The sequence below is a fragment of the Bos indicus x Bos taurus genome, chromosome 6 (assembly GCF_003369695.1).
Source record: "Bos indicus x Bos taurus breed Angus x Brahman F1 hybrid chromosome 6, Bos_hybrid_MaternalHap_v2.0, whole genome shotgun sequence".
Classification (NCBI taxonomy): Eukaryota; Metazoa; Chordata; class Mammalia; order Artiodactyla; family Bovidae; genus Bos; species Bos indicus x Bos taurus.
In genome coordinates, this window is record NC_040081.1 from 36,177,842 (window position 1) to 36,193,297 (window position 15,456).

Here is a 15,456-nt window from a genome sequence, read left to right on the forward strand (position 1 = left end):
TTTACTGTTGTTGATCAATGACAGGAACACGAGTTCCCCTTTTCTCTAATATTTTTTCTGAATGCATCCAAGACTCTGCCCTGCCCTCTGCTGTAGCACGTTTCTCCTTGAATTGCAGTTGTATAAGCCTCCTCTAACTCCTCTCTTGAGCGTTTTGAGAGGTAGCAATTTTTTACTCATCTTCCTATGGTGCCTAATAATAGTAAGAGGGATCACTTCTATTTGTGTGTCTCTGCCCCAGGCACCATGCTTAGAGGCCTCTCAGATCTTCAAAGGAACCATGCAAGACAGGTGTTGTTAATGCTGTTTTATAGTTTAGGAAGTGGAGGCTCAGAGAGATGAAACAGCTCAGCCAGGGCACCGAGCTGCTCAGTTGCTTTTCAATCCCAAGTCTGCCTGGGAGGAAAACCCCGATCCGCTCCACCGCCTCACAGGGTCAGCGCTTCACAGATGTTCCTGGTGAAGAAAGTGCCATACTTACACCATGGAATCACATTTTTTTATATTCTTCCCTTTTATCTGTCTCTAAGTATAACAGGTATTAGAGCTCTTTGTTGAAGAAATGTTTATTTGCTATATGAGGTTCTGACACACACACAAATGGTTGGTGACTGACTCTGTAACTTTTAAAAAGCTGAGTGCCAGATTGGGTCCTTCAACGCTGGTCTCATTAGGATTCAGCTCAGGGAACAAATGATTTTTGTGGCATAAATACTTAATCTGTGTATGTTTTCCTCCCCCCTGCCCCCCCCCCCCATATAATAGACAAGCAGAATTTTTAAAGTGTCTTAAAGCCCCAGATTTACTTGGCATTTCCATCTGACTTTCACGAACTGATTGGTGATATTTCATTTTATCCCAAATGTGAAGAAAATGCTTCATTTCATGGAAATACAGTAGTAAAAGCCCTGACTATTCCCCTGGTGATATCAAAGTAGGTTGAATAGCTATTAAAAGGAGCTGGAAGTCTTAGTAGTGCTTTATTTTAAGCATAAGAACATTTCTCATACATTAACAGAATCATTTATGATTTCCAGATGTTTGGGGTTTTTTTTTAATTTAATGATGATATATTTGCTCAAATAAATTTCCAGTTATTCTCAAAGAAAATCTTTTGTACAAATCTGTGCTACTGGAGAAATGTCTTTGTGAGGCAGCACTTTTGTTTATAATTTTGTGACGGGAGAGTATGACAATGGTTGGGTTTACTGGATGCCAAAAGAACAAGGTAAAAAAAGACTAAATTGCAGTGCATTTTAAAAAATATAAAATCGCTTAGTTAAGATAGCCTTGTGTTGAGGGGGAGTTTTCCCATTCCTCCGATGTCCCCGCCTGGTGCAGGTGCCACCAGTAAATAAAACCAAGGGTAGCTGAGTATTTAATATTCAGAGTAGATGAATAGTAGGAAAAGAAGTGACAGTTGCATATTTGTAAGATACAAATTATGCTTTGCCGGCTTGCCAGCTCTTGGCTTTTACTTTAAAAAATAAAACAAGTCATGCTCCCTGTATGATTTTGGCTCATTTCCAGAGTCCGTATTCCTTACTGCTAGCTGGTAGCTAGCAAACCACCCCCTCCACCACCACCACCCGTGCTGTTTGAATTTGCGCAACAATGCTTGAATACCCAGAGCTCCTCCATAAATAGTCTGTTCTCCCCACACTGTGGCGAAAACAGTCACAGGAAATCTGGGAATGTGCAGCTAGCCCCGCTTAATTGCTCTAAGCCTCCAGGGCCAGCAGGAGAGCACGCGTGTGCACAGCTTCTGCTCCTGGCCCTGCAGGACTGTTTACCTAAGGGGCAGAGAAGGCTGCGTGAGAGAGACACCATGTTGCTGCTACGGCCTTAGCAACAGCGGTAGCTGAGTTTTGGGTTGTTGTTTACAGTCTGGAGAGCCATACTCCTTTAAGGAAACACAAACTCCTTTTCCCTCCTTCCTGGCCCCAGTCAGTTATCATCCAGTCTGTCAGCTGCCAGCAGTTATCAGGAAGAACAGCCCTCGGAAATGATCTTGTCTTTCTCCCAGAAGAAAAGTTAAAGGCACGCAGATGGCAGTTGCTTTTTGCATGCAAGTGACCAGCTAACATCCAGGGGGCATCAGGCTGTGATTTTGGTTTTCGTGCCGGGGACACCAGCAGCTGTGGCTTGGGAGGTTTTGTTCAGCAGGAGTGGAATTGCTGCAGACGTTTTTGGGTCTTGGTGAGCAGTAGAGATTTGAGGACCTTGTGCTGTTGTTGCAGAACCCCACAATGAAGATCCAGGAGCATCCCAGCCTGCCTGACAGCAAGCTGCAGAGGACTCCTGATGCTGATGACCAGCAGGAGAGCTTTGTATCCGAAGTGCCTGAGCTGGACCTGACTGCACTGTGTGACCAGAAGAGCTGGGAAGGTAAGGTCATCAGAAATTTGGATGATTTAATACTGGAGAATCACATGTAAATTAGCAGAAAGGAGAAGCATGTTGGGTGCGTGGGTGAGAGCGAGAGCTGTGCATGCAGAAGTAGCCACATTTCTAAATGACCGAAAATCCTTCCCCTGACATAGGAATGTGTCACGTTCGGTGTTGCCTAGAGTGATTGCGATCTAAGAAGGAAAAATGTGCTCGCCCTTTATTCTGGTGTCACCTTGCAGCCCCTTTTTTTTCTTTCTGACTTACCAGGAGCACTGAGATGTGAGTGCATTTTCCCTCTAGGAGTACCAAGCTGAGTAACACAGAACTGGTGTGCATTTTGGATTCGCTGTCAGTGTTACTAACCTTCCCCCTGCTATGTGCCAACCCTCTACCTTCCTCATTAAATCTCCTCCCCATTTTTCAAGAAGAATACTTTGATTTGCTTTGCTTCTACGTCTGTTTTTATGGATAAATTTTTAAAATCCAGGTTAGCAAACATAAAGAATCTGCTTATCAAAGAGAACACTGAATAAAAGTGCTTCGTATTGAAAGCCTGTAATATAGTTCTTGAGACTGGTTTTCCTAGAGATCTTTGACAGAAATGTTAGACATTTATCTCTGCAGAAGAAGAGGATATCCTTATCTTGTCAAACCTGTATTTCAGGGAGGATCTGCAGTAGTTCTCTCAAGCTGCTGTTCTTCCATGATCCATATGTCTGCATCCAGACACGTATCAGAGTGTCTCCATAATAAGTGCCCATCTGCCTCTAGACGGTCTGTGTGTCTGAAGGTAGAGAGAGGGGGAAATTGTGCTCCTGAGTTCAGAGCCGTGGCCTGAGTTAACACAACGACTTAAAGAATCACAACTATTAAAATAAAAAGTCAGTCTTTTTCAGAAGCACCTAAGTTTGCTTGTCTTCTGCCCCCACCTCTTTTTTTCTTAACCAAAAAGTATTCATTATGTTAATGATTTTAAGATGATCTAAGAAGACCACAAGGTGAAAAATAGTAGCACCATGATACTTCTCGAATCCAGGGCTTCAGTGAAATGAAATCAAAATGTTTTTTACTCTGATTTTCCCTCTTTGCAATATAAGAAACACATTCCAATTTTTTTTTTTCGTGTAATTAGGTGGTGAATCTGAGATCTTTGTCAGATCTTCCCAGCTATCCACTGGGGGGAAAATTCAAGGTTTTTTGTTTTAAGTGATACATTCCAGGGTAGTATTTATTGTTCTTTTCTGTACTTTGAAATAATCAGGTGTGCTTTTAATTCATACATTAAAAACAGCCTACCCCACCAAGGTCCCATGGTAGCCACTGTTGCACAAATAAAAGAAAAAAAAAAAGCAGTAGCCAAAACAAGTGCTGTTTGGGCTTCAAGAATATGGTCTCCTTATATTATTAACATACAGCTCTAGATTAAAAGCTCTAGGATTTTTTGGTCAGAATTCAAATTGGCTACATTATCTTGATGATTTATTCAGGAAAGGGGCTAGTAGAGTCTCCTCCTATTGAAGTGGACTCAGCTGTTGGATTTTTTTTAATCATAAATTTCTAGTCCCTTCCAACATACTTAAAGAAGCTAAATATAAAGCAGAAAAAATCTCTCCAGACTGGTTGAAAGCTAACTTATAATTAGAACTATTTCATTTCTTTATATTAAGAACTTTCTGCCAGATAATAATATGAGGGAAATAACATTTTGTATTGGGAAACTGGGTGAAATTTTTAAAGCTTATGCCAAGAAAAAAAAGACATTTTATTAGGATTGTGTTATCCATATAATTTATAAAATGACTTGTTTTAACTTTTTCTTTTTGCCAGTTACTACATTTGTCATTGAACTTGCATACCTCAAAAATCTACATGGTTTCATTTCAAGGTTGTTTTGATTGTTTGGTTAGTGCTTTCAGTATATTTATTTTTATTCATTTATTTTAAGTGTCCAAGTTACATTTTAGCATTAATACAACTGTAAGTATAGTCCAAATAAAGGAATATTTTGCATGAAGGATAGTTAAGCTGAAAGTAATCATTTAAGCCACTGAAATATCACCTTTTTCTATAAGTTTAGTGAAAAACAAAATGGTCACTCCCCTGTAAGGAATAAACTTTGTACTAATTTAAACTGTGCAACCAGTGCAACAAAATATATAGTTACTGAAACCATATGAACCAGTATCCATCTATAAGTCTCCATCAGTAGTCTCCAGACCCCCATGTAGTGTAACCAACACTTTCTGATTTGTTTGTTTGTTCTCCTTCCCCATGCCATGGCTCATACTCTGTCATACATGTAGAATAATAGAATATCAGGTGAGAAAGTACTTAATGAGCAACCTCCAAGTACTGGCCACTACAGTGTAAGCTTTCATGTGAAAATGATGTTCTGTGGCTTCTGAAGCATATGGTATTGGGAAAATAAAAAGAAAAATGAAGGTGTTAATGAGTTCCATAGACTGCTCAGAGTGGAACCCTCTCAAAGTGAATGGAGGATCAGAGTCCAGTCCCACTTATTGACAGATAAATAATACACCCTTGATCTTTTTTCCTTTATGAGTGGAACCCTCTCAAAGTGAATGGAGGATCAGAGTCCAGTCCCACTCATTGACAGATAAATAATACACGCTTGATCTTTTTTCCTTTATGTGTAGCTGTGTATTAGGGCATATTATTTGATCTGTCCACGTGAAAGCATCATTATCATCACTATTACTAGAGTTCGCCCTCTCCAAAATTAAATGAACACCCAAATCAAATGAACTGTCTTAGTTATTTAAAACCCTTGAAAGTTACATAATTAAAATGTCCATAATCAGCCAACTCATGTTGATTTAGGACACCCTTGTGGAAGTACTAAGATGTAAAAACTCAGCTACTCTATTAGATTTGTCCTGGTGAAATCAAGTTTTATAGAACATTTTTTAAAGGGTATAAAGCACTTCAGATATCTTATTCATCACTTACTGCTTATCTTATCAAAAATAACTGTGGGCAGGAAATTCTGTTTAAAAAATATTAGAGAAGCAAGGAATCTTAAAGATCTTACAGCTGAACCCTCACATTATACAGCTAAGAAAGTTGAGGCTAAAAGAGGCAAAGTGATGATTTAAGATCACAAAGTCTCCTGACTTCCACCTAAATGCCTCTTTTAAGCAATGCTAGGTCAGTGTCATAGCAGGCAGTGGACTATGATAGTTAAGAGGCAGACACATGGAGAGTTCAAATTCTGGCTCTACCACTTAACTAGCTTTGTGGTCAAGTTAGTCAGCAGGTCTCAATAGGAGACATAGTACATAATAACAAACAGTAGGGGCTTCCTGGGTGGCTCCATGGTAAAGAATCCGCCTGCCAATCCAGGAGTTGCAAGAGATGTGGATTCAGTCCCTGAATCGGGAAGATCCCCTGGAGGAGGAAATGGCAACCCACTCCAGTATTCTTACTAGAATAATCCCACGGACAGAGGAGCCCGGTGGGCTACAGTCCATAGGGTTGCAGAGAGTCAGGCAGGACTGAGACAGCTGAGCACAGCGCAGCACAGCTGTAGTATCTACTTAGTACGTTTGTTGCAGGGATTATATGAGCTAACATACACAGAGTGCTCAGCACAACCATGTGTTAGTTTGGACTGATGAAGCGGGCTAATAAGGTTCTGATAGTTTGTGGTGAGACTGTTGGAACAATTTAACAGAACAGTCATTGTTCTCAGGTTACATTGTGGAATTCTAAGGAAAATTTTATGAAAGGATTTTCCCAGTAAAGACCCCCCACCAATGGGGTTTCCATGTCCCTGTATCTGGGATGTAAATATACCTCCAGCACTACTGGGTAGCCTCCTCGGAAGACTGTATGACATCACACCAAGTAGGAATGACTCTGAGTAACACATACGCAGTTAAAAATGAGACATGGAAAACATCAACTCCCTTAATTCTGTGCAGATTTCTTAGAGAAAAATCATCTCAGTAGCTCATTTTCTTTTGTGTAGTAAATGGATCCAGCCAGCTAATGCAGAGAGGAGCTGCGACCCGGTGATCGCATTAGCATCAGTCAGAGCTGCGTTCTCTCCTCCCGCAGTGAATCTCCTTTATTTCCATGTGTGCTGTACTGTCTGAACTGGAGCTCCCCAGGGACCTATTCTTATTTGTTACTTAGGTAGCAAGCATACAGCTCTTTTCTCTGTTATTTCTGACCTGCTGGGATGTCAGCTAACCTGGGCAGATTAATTTTTAATAGACGTGCCGTACTTATGTCCAGAGTTCTTTTCAACCAGACACATGGCTAAAATCAAAACCACCATATCCAGGGAATTCTGGTCCAGAGAGGGAAACACTTTTGTTTTACGGAGTCCTATAAGATGAAAATCTAATTTGAAGCCTTAAATCTTTTCTCTTGTCCCTTTGAATAATTATCTTGCAATATCCTCGTCTGTTTCATTGCTCTAGAATTACTGGTTAAAATGTAAATTATTCCTCAAGCCCACAATTGGGAATTGTCAGTGAACACATCCTCAAATTGGCTTTCTATGCAGGTGGGTAATGCATAGGACCTACTATCATGGACTGTGTTGTTCTTCTCAGTTCAGTCTTGTTATTCTATTTGAGCACCAACTATCAAAACATGAGATAAAAAAAAAAAAAAACCCATGAGATAGCCTTGTATTCTTAGAATATTTCAAAACAGAGGAACAGTTGGTCTTACTGAATCTTTCATTATATTGAACTATGTATAATTATGTAACTTTTGAATAGGAGCCCTAAGTTGTAAGACTGTATAGAATTAAAGGAAAGGGAAAAGAGAGAGAGAAATCATATAAGCATTTCCAGATGCATAGGTGAAAAACTTCCCTTCTGTTCTACCTGCGCTTAATGATGAAATATTTATTTTTACTTTGTTACCGCTGAAATTCTTAATGCTATCATATTTCTCTGTTTTAAAGTAACGAATCTCTTAGAGATTATCATACTAAGAGAAACATCAGAGAAAGACAAACCATTTATATGTGGAATCTGAAAAAATGATGCAAAAGAACTTGTTTATAAAATAGAAATAGACTCACAAACAGAAAACAAACATGTTATCAAAAGGAAAAGGGGGTAGGGAGGAATAAATTAGTAGGAGTTTGGGATTAACAGATACCAACTACTATATATAAAATAGACAAACAACCAGGATCTACTGTATAGCACAGGAAATTGTATTCAATATCTTGTAATAACCTATAATGGAAAAAGAAAAAATATTACATATATATATGTATAAAACTAAGTTACCTTGCTATATACCTGAAATTAACACAACATTCTAAATCAGCTATGCTTCCATTAAAAAAGAAACAGAATCATACAGTAAAAATTAAAAAATGAAGTCAAGAGACAGAGCTAGAATTTCTTCAGCTGTGTACTTCATATATACCACTGGTGACACCAGGAACATGGCACATCTGGTCTTCTTATCAGTGAAGTGATGGATCAAGAATGGAGGCCCAGAAGACTAACAAAAAGGCAATCTGACGGATGGCCCCATGTTAGTCACAAAGCATCAAACAAGCACAGTTCAGTTCCGTGATTAGTATTTTGTAGTTAACTAGAATCACAGTTTACTTTTTACCGGAGACACACTTGGTTAATGGTCACAGACATGTACTGTGTTTTGCAGAAATGGTACATAGAGACCACATAGTTCAAAACTCAAAGATTAGTTGTACTATATTTTAAAAGCTATTCTGCTAGATTCAGACAGATTAACGTACTTCAGGACCTAAAATAACACCTTTCAAACTAAGGTATGATGCACAGAAATGTCAAACTAGCCAGCACAGCAGCATGCCAGCATCAACAGCAGACTTTGTTTTCCCTGTCAACCATCAAAGCCTTCCCCTGGGTGTTCTGCTCCTTTACCACTGCCTTCGGCTTGACTGTTCAAGCCATCTTAACCCTTTCCCTGTCCTGGCTCCATTGATTTTAGTCCTTATAGAAAATTACTGCTGTCCTATGAAATACATGTCATCTGGTCGGTTTAGTAATTCCATTTTCTGCAACTGCACATTACATTCTTATTATTTTTCTAGGGATTACTTTCCACTCACCCTCTGCTTCCCTCATCTCCCCTCACTTCTCAGTTACTTTCACTTTTTCTTGTCGACAGTACCAAGCTGCTCATATCTAAGCCCTGCCACTTAGGAGGAGCCAGCCAACCGCATCAGTACAGATGATGAAACAACTCCTGTTTGTCTCCTGCTGTAGCCAAGTCTATTCTCTGCCACTCTTTGAGACTCAGTAGGCAGGACTCTGTCTTTAAAATGCTTTGATTGTTTAAAGTATTTATATTGTCATCTGTGTTATAAGATGACTTGGTTGTCTTTAAATTTTGAGAACCTGTGGACCTCATTACACATGAGGTTAATTTTTTTTTATTAATGTGCTTAAGTCTTACTACACTGTGGGATCTTAACATTTTTAAGATAGTCATCCCTGTTCCTGAAGCGCCTGGCATATTCTAAATTGAAGCAGTGTCCAGGAGGGCAGGAGTCTTGAGTTTCTAGATCCAACTCTTATCACTAATTAGGTATTTGCTCTTGAATTCCTTGGGTTTCAGTTTCCCTATCTGTAACTGTTGAATCAAAGCAGTAGTTCTCAAACCTGACTGAATTATGATCACTTGAGAAGCTTTTTAAAGACTCTGTGTTTGTGTCTCACATATCTGGATCCTCACCTACACATTCTATTTGGGTGGTGTGAGACCTGTATGTTAGAAAAGAAAAAAGTGAAAGTCATTCAGTCATGTCCAACCCTTTGTGACCCCATGGACTATACAGTCCATGGAGTTCTCCAGGCCAGAATACTGGCGTGGGTAGCTTTTCCCTTCTCCAGGGGAATCTTCCAATCCAGGGATCGAGCCCAGGTCTCCCGCATTGCAGGAGGATTCTTTACCAGCTGAGGCACAAGGGAAGCCCAGGAATACTGGAGTGGGTAGCCTGTCCCTTCTCCAGGGAATCTTCCTGACCTAGGAATCAAACTAGGGTCTCCTGCATTGCAGGTGGATTCTTTACCACCTGAGCTATCAGGGAAGCTTGAGCCATCAGGAAAGTATGTTAGGAGTTATTTATATTTTCCTCTGTGACCCTGATGTGCAGCCACAGTTGAAAAGTCACTGGATTCTTTGTTGTATGAAGTTTCAACCAGCTTTAATGTTCTATGATTACAGTATGATTTTTTTTAAGTAAAATACTAAGTAAGCCCTTGTTTAAGATGATTTTGTGGATTTTAGAACTACTTCGATAGCAGAAGGGACAATTGTTCCATGATTCAAACTGAGGGAATCCCAGAATTTAAGATCATGGCCAAATTCCAGCTTTGTGTAAATGACAATATCCACAAGGGTATTTAAGACATAACCTTGTTTTATAAATGAAGAAAGTATTACAAACGAAATACCATACATCATCTGAGATCTATCCTTAAAGAATCTTAGATAGGATTTGTTTAATGAGGAAAAGAACACAAGGTAGGTCTTGCAGTAAAAATAAATGCCACCCTATTCCCTCACAAAGTGAAAAATCAGGATTTTGTGCCCCTTTTTTTCTTCAAGATTGTCTAAAATAACTCATACTGATTTATTCTTTTTTATTTTTGTGCATATTTCTTACTTTAACTGCAGTCTGATGTTGTTGTTCAGTCAGTCATGTCTGTCTCTTTACGACCTCGTGAACTGCAGCACGCCCGGCTTCCCTGTCCTTCACTGTCTCTCGGAGTTGGCTTAAACTCATGTCCACTGAATTGATGATGCCATCCAACTTAAGTAGCCTCTAAAAGTTCCAAATACAGACCATGCATTGTAGACATGCTAAATCCCAACATGCTAAAGCAAAAGCACACAAAACAGCTTATTGAGTGACCTCAGCAGAGGCACAGCCTGAATCAATGGTCTCTCCCAAGGCGAATGCGATTCCTTAACCCAATTCCCATGGATGTCCAGCCATGATGCCAAACCCTTTGCTCACAGACACATAGGCGTTTCTGTTCCATAACGCCCTCAGGCGGAGAAGTGCTCCTCAGTGATCTGCCAGGAAAGTTGGAAGCTCACTTTAATGGCTTTTCCTCAGGGCAGCCCTAGCACATTGACTTTTGAAGGCAAGTGAAGGTGGAGATAAGAGAGTAGATGATGGCTCAGATTCGCTGATTCAGGTCAGGGCATAGCGTCTTGAGTCAGAACCTTCGATCTAAAATGTGAAACTGAGAATTCCCTGGTGGTCCAGTGGTTAGGACTCCCTACTTCCACTGCGGGGAACACAGGTTCAATCCCTTCAGGGAACTAAGAACCTGATTGCCATGTGGTGTGGCCAAACAAATGAGCTAATAAATAAGTAAAATGTGAGACCGTCCAGTGCCTCCTCAATTCAGTGCCTCCTAATGCATTCAGAAAACTTGGGAAACAGGTGTGCTTTAAAGAACAATTTTGCCCTCTTGCCCCTGTTCTTTTCCAGAGCCTATCCCTGCCTTCTCCTCGTGGCAACAGGAGAGTGTGGACGCTGACGAAGCGCGCCTCTCCCCGCAGGCCGGGCGCCTGATTCGGCAGCTCCTGGAAGAGGACAGCGACCCCATGCTGTCCCCCCGCTTCTACGCTTACGGGCAGAGCCGGCAGTACCTGGACGACACGGAAGTGCCTCCTTCTCCCCCCAATTCCCACCCTTTCATGAGGTGTGTTTCTTTGTGTTGCTGAGGCACAGACGTTCCATCCATGTAACTTTAAAAGGGAGAGGAATGTTACCCATGGCTAGTCATGTTTTTAGCTAGGTTGTAAGTATATCTCCATCCAAGTGCACAGGCTCTGTTGTAACTTTACATGTGACCTGTGACCCGCCTACAGCATCACCGACCGAATCTCTGTTAGTGCCCCCTTTCCAAAGCTCTCTCCAAGTTAGCTGTGAAGTCCACATTTCAGTCCTAGCTCTGTCCGGTGCAACGGTGAGCTGGAGAAGATTGGATGTGTTTAAAAGGCAGGACATACGGAGCTCAAGGTCACAAAATGTAATCGCAGTCAGCTGTCTTTTATTTGAGAGGATAAGCACCCCTCCATGCCACATCCCTTCCCCCCCAGCCCCTCCCAGCAGGCAGTGACCCCTCCTGGGAAGCTGACCCCCACACTGTGCCCCTCACAGGCGCCGCAGCTCCTCTCTGGGCTCCTACGAAGATGAGCAAGAGGACCTGACTCCTGCCCAGCTCACTCGAAGGATTCAGAGCCTTAAGAAGAAGATCCGGAAGTTTGAAGACAGATTTGAAGAAGAGCGGAAGTACAGAGTGAGTGCTCACTGGCTTCTTTCTGGACCCTCCCCAGAAGCGATGTGTCAGTGCGCGGACTACTCAGAGAAGTGGGGACAGTGCAGGGAGCTTTGTGGGGAATCACCAAAGGCAGTAAACGCTGGGCAGTAAACCCCGATAAACTCCAGTATGGTGTGTCAGCATTTTCCTTGCACAGTGTATCCTTACAAATGAATTGAAGGCTTTCGCATTTGTCTTGTAAATTGATCAGTGATCGGAAATGGGGAAAATCATTAAGTGAAGTATTTTGTTTGGCTAAAACTTAATTCAGAATTATCTTATAAAATTTAACTGGTACTGACCTTATTCTTCTCTCAGCTCTATCCTTAGTATTTCCTATAAGAATAACAAAAAGACATTTTTCACAGGGGTTGTTGTGTAAAATATCATATACTCCACTGCTTTCTATCTTGTTAGGCTGACAGGGTGAACCCTGCAGATAATGGAAAAGAGGTCATAGACTCATGGAAGTCCGTGACCCTAACGAGCCAGCGTTTTGTCTCTGAGGAATTCTTTGAAAGCATCAAAAATAACCAGATATAAAGAAGGATAATGGAATTCCACCTGTGAAGTTGCTCTGATTAATCACAGTTCATTTATTATTCCAGTGGAACTCAGCTTTTCCTTGCTGTTTAAAACAAACTGATCATCAAACTCTTCTGTCTCCTGCCCCAATTCCAAAACATTTACTCTACGTTTCCTTTTCGCAGCCTTCCCACAGCGACAAAGCAGCCAATCCAGAGGTTCTGAAATGGACAAATGACCTTGCCAAATTCCGGAAACAACTTAAAGGTAGGGAAAGCTCTAGACCTATGGCAAGGTCTTCAGAGAACAAGCCAAGCACAGAAGCTGTGATCTTACCGCGCACTGAGAGCCACTTACCACTCAAACGTTCCAGAAAAGACAGGTTCCTTGAAGCTGACTCCCAGGACCCTTAGCATTCATGGCACACTTTCTCTGTATCTTCCCATGACCTCCGTCACAGGGAAACCCAGATCAAAGATGCTGAGAATTCTGCAGGGTTTTTTTTTTCCCCCCTAAATAACTAATCTAAGAATGATGGTTTCAATTCAACACTTTTTAAGAACCTATTTAATCCAAGGTGTGGATTATGAAATAGCTTATGAAAAGAATTTGGTCCCTGTCCCTCCCAGAGCTTGCTGTCTTGTAGGACACAGAATCATATAAACAAAGGAATAGAATACAAAGTGAAAATAATTCCAAAGTGAGATATATACATCATATGGAAAAGGTTGGCCAACATTTGGGTTCTAGACCTGCAAATACCTGTAAATGCTATGGGATTCGGTATGGGAAGACATCGGCCTCGTTCTGAGAACAGCCCACAGGCTGGTGCAGCTAAAGCATGGATGTTAAAGAACTAAAACTTTCTCAGGAATTAGGGTTAGGAAACCATGCCAGATAATACAGGAAAACTATCATTTTCTTAAGTTTAAGAAATAATAAACCAGGGATTTCAGCTAATAATATAATTAGATGCTTTCTGGGGGGAAAAGAAGACAGGACTAAGCACTTGTTAACAGCAAGAAAAACAATCTGGGTTCAGCAGACGTCAATTCCCATACATCTCCACCCCCAAATCTTTTCTCTTAGAGTCCAAACTGAAGATATCAGAGGAGGACCTACCCCCCAGAATGCGGCAGCGAAGCAACACACTCCCCAAGAGTTTCGGCTCCCAACTTGAAAAAGAAGATGAGAAAAAGCAAGAGCTGGTGGATAAAGCCATAAAGCCTAGCGTGGAGGCCACTCTGGAATCCATCCAGAGGAAGCTCCAGGAGAAGCGGGCAGAGACCAGCCGTCCGGAAGACATTAAGGTGTGATTCTGTGATGAGCCCGAGAAACTGCTAATCCCAAACCATTCCAGTCACTGTGGTAGGGTGGCAGGGCATGCCCCGGGGTCCCAGTAGGGAGGGTGATGAGTACCACCTTTTTATATCTCCCTCACCCTCCCCTTCCACACATTGAGACTCCAAAGAAGCAGATGAAACCAGCTCAGAGTGCTTTTTAACTATAGGTCCTTTGGTTTGGACTGCAAATAGAGAGCAGAAAATCCTGTTGTACAGGTTGCAGGATGGAGTTGTTTCAGTTAAGAGATAGTTTGGTGACTCTCTGAGGTAGAAGGATTAGAGACAAGCCTTTGGGAATGTGTATCCTGTAACTGTATTCATCGTCGGAGCCATTAGGCTAAGCCCCGTGCACCTCGCAGCCTTGCTGACCTGAGTCCAGCATGCCTTTGCCACCACGTGGGAGAAAGGAGTACTCATAGGTGATAATTCTGCTGTGCTGTGTTCCTAGCTGCACATCAGGAACAGCTAATTCCTAGCTTTGGATGAAGCTAGGGAGAGCTGTTGGGTAAACATTCTTTTTAACCTTACTTTGGGAAACTTGTTTAACTAAATAAAGCAGTTGCGATGTTCACAAATGTTTTCCTTGCTCTCATTTCTCTGTCCTTGTGTTTATACAGGATATGACCAAAGACCAGATTGCTAATGAGAAAGTGGCCCTGCAGAAAGCTCTGTTATATTATGAAAGCATTCATGGACGGCCGGTATGTGAATGCACTGAATTTTCTTTTTTTTTTAAGTTATTTTTTATTGGAGTATAATTGCTTCACAATGTTGTGTTAGCGTATAACATGAATCAGCTATCTGTACATATGTATCCCCTGTCTCTTGAGCCTTCCTTCCACCTCCCCGCTCTTCACCCCCGTCTAGGTCGTCACAGAACATCAGGCCGAGCTCCCTGTGTTATACAGCAGCTCCCCACTAGCCATACGTGTCAGTGCTGTTCTCTCCGTTCATCTCACCTTCTCCTTCCCCAGTTGGGTCCACAAGTTCATTCTCTACGTCTGCATCTCTGTTCCTGCCCTGCAAATAGATTCATCAGTACTGAATTTTCTGACTGCGGTAAATTACCAGGCTTTGAAGTGGATCTTCTGTGTTCAGTATTTTGCAGTTGAGGTGTCCAGATACTTAGCTTACTATACATTTTCACCAGAACTAAGTTTTTTGAAGCCTAAACCCTTGATAAGAGTTCCACTATCTAATAAGTGCTAAATTTAATTAAGTTCCAAAGAAATATCAGTTTGCAAGTAAAATGTAGCCTCTAGTGTCCTGCTTCGAGTAGAAGATAGTGGAGGGGGGTATGAATTGCTACACAGAAGCCTAGAGTGAAGAAACATGTCTGCCCCTGTAAGCTGTCATCACCAGCTCTAAGCATTCTTAGCCATAAAAGGAAGGTGCTAAGCTCAAGTGATCTGCCCTAAAATTCAGTTTCTCTTCAGTGCAGTTTGCAACCCGTGTTTGCTGAGAAGTTTCAGCCGCCATGCAGAACTAAAACCGAGAGGAATCTAAAATGTGGCTTTAGAAGCATTTGAGGCAATTTGTTATTCAGCAAGCACATTTATCCCCTGGATGCTGTTAGTCCTTGGGGAGACAGTAGTTCAACAGGCCTCCACTCTATTCCTAAGGGAGCTTGTAATCTGATCTCCTTGTCAGTGACTCTTAGTAACCTTCTGTTAAGAATGTTGTCAAGAACCCAACAACACAAGTTCTTAAAAGCAGGTGTAAAGAAGCAGGAAGTTTATATTCACAGATGGACTTTTATATCACCAAAATGCATGGACCTCTTTTCCAGTCTCAGTCACAGCTATGCAATGGAGAGAGTCTTTGCATCACAAATATGCTCTTTTAGGTGAAGAAATTTAGAGAATAGAGCACTA

The 15,456-nt window shown here is 41.5% G+C and overlaps 1 protein-coding gene across 9 annotated transcripts in view; it reads left to right on the forward strand.

Annotated features, from left to right (window-relative positions):
* Positions 1 to 15,456, forward strand: part of FAM13A (family with sequence similarity 13 member A) — a 331,522-nt gene that overhangs the window by 295,826 nt on the left and 20,240 nt on the right. For all 9 annotated transcript variants that reach the window (XM_027544081.1, XM_027544078.1, XM_027544079.1 and 6 more), the window contains 6 exons: positions 2,241 to 2,388; positions 10,880 to 11,093; positions 11,555 to 11,693; positions 12,425 to 12,506; positions 13,329 to 13,549; positions 14,200 to 14,283. In XM_027544081.1, the coding sequence (XP_027399882.1) occupies positions 2,241 to 2,388; positions 10,880 to 11,093; positions 11,555 to 11,693; positions 12,425 to 12,506; positions 13,329 to 13,549; positions 14,200 to 14,283 (888 nt within the window). The remainder of the gene's footprint in view (positions 1 to 2,240; positions 2,389 to 10,879; positions 11,094 to 11,554; positions 11,694 to 12,424; positions 12,507 to 13,328; positions 13,550 to 14,199; positions 14,284 to 15,456) is intronic.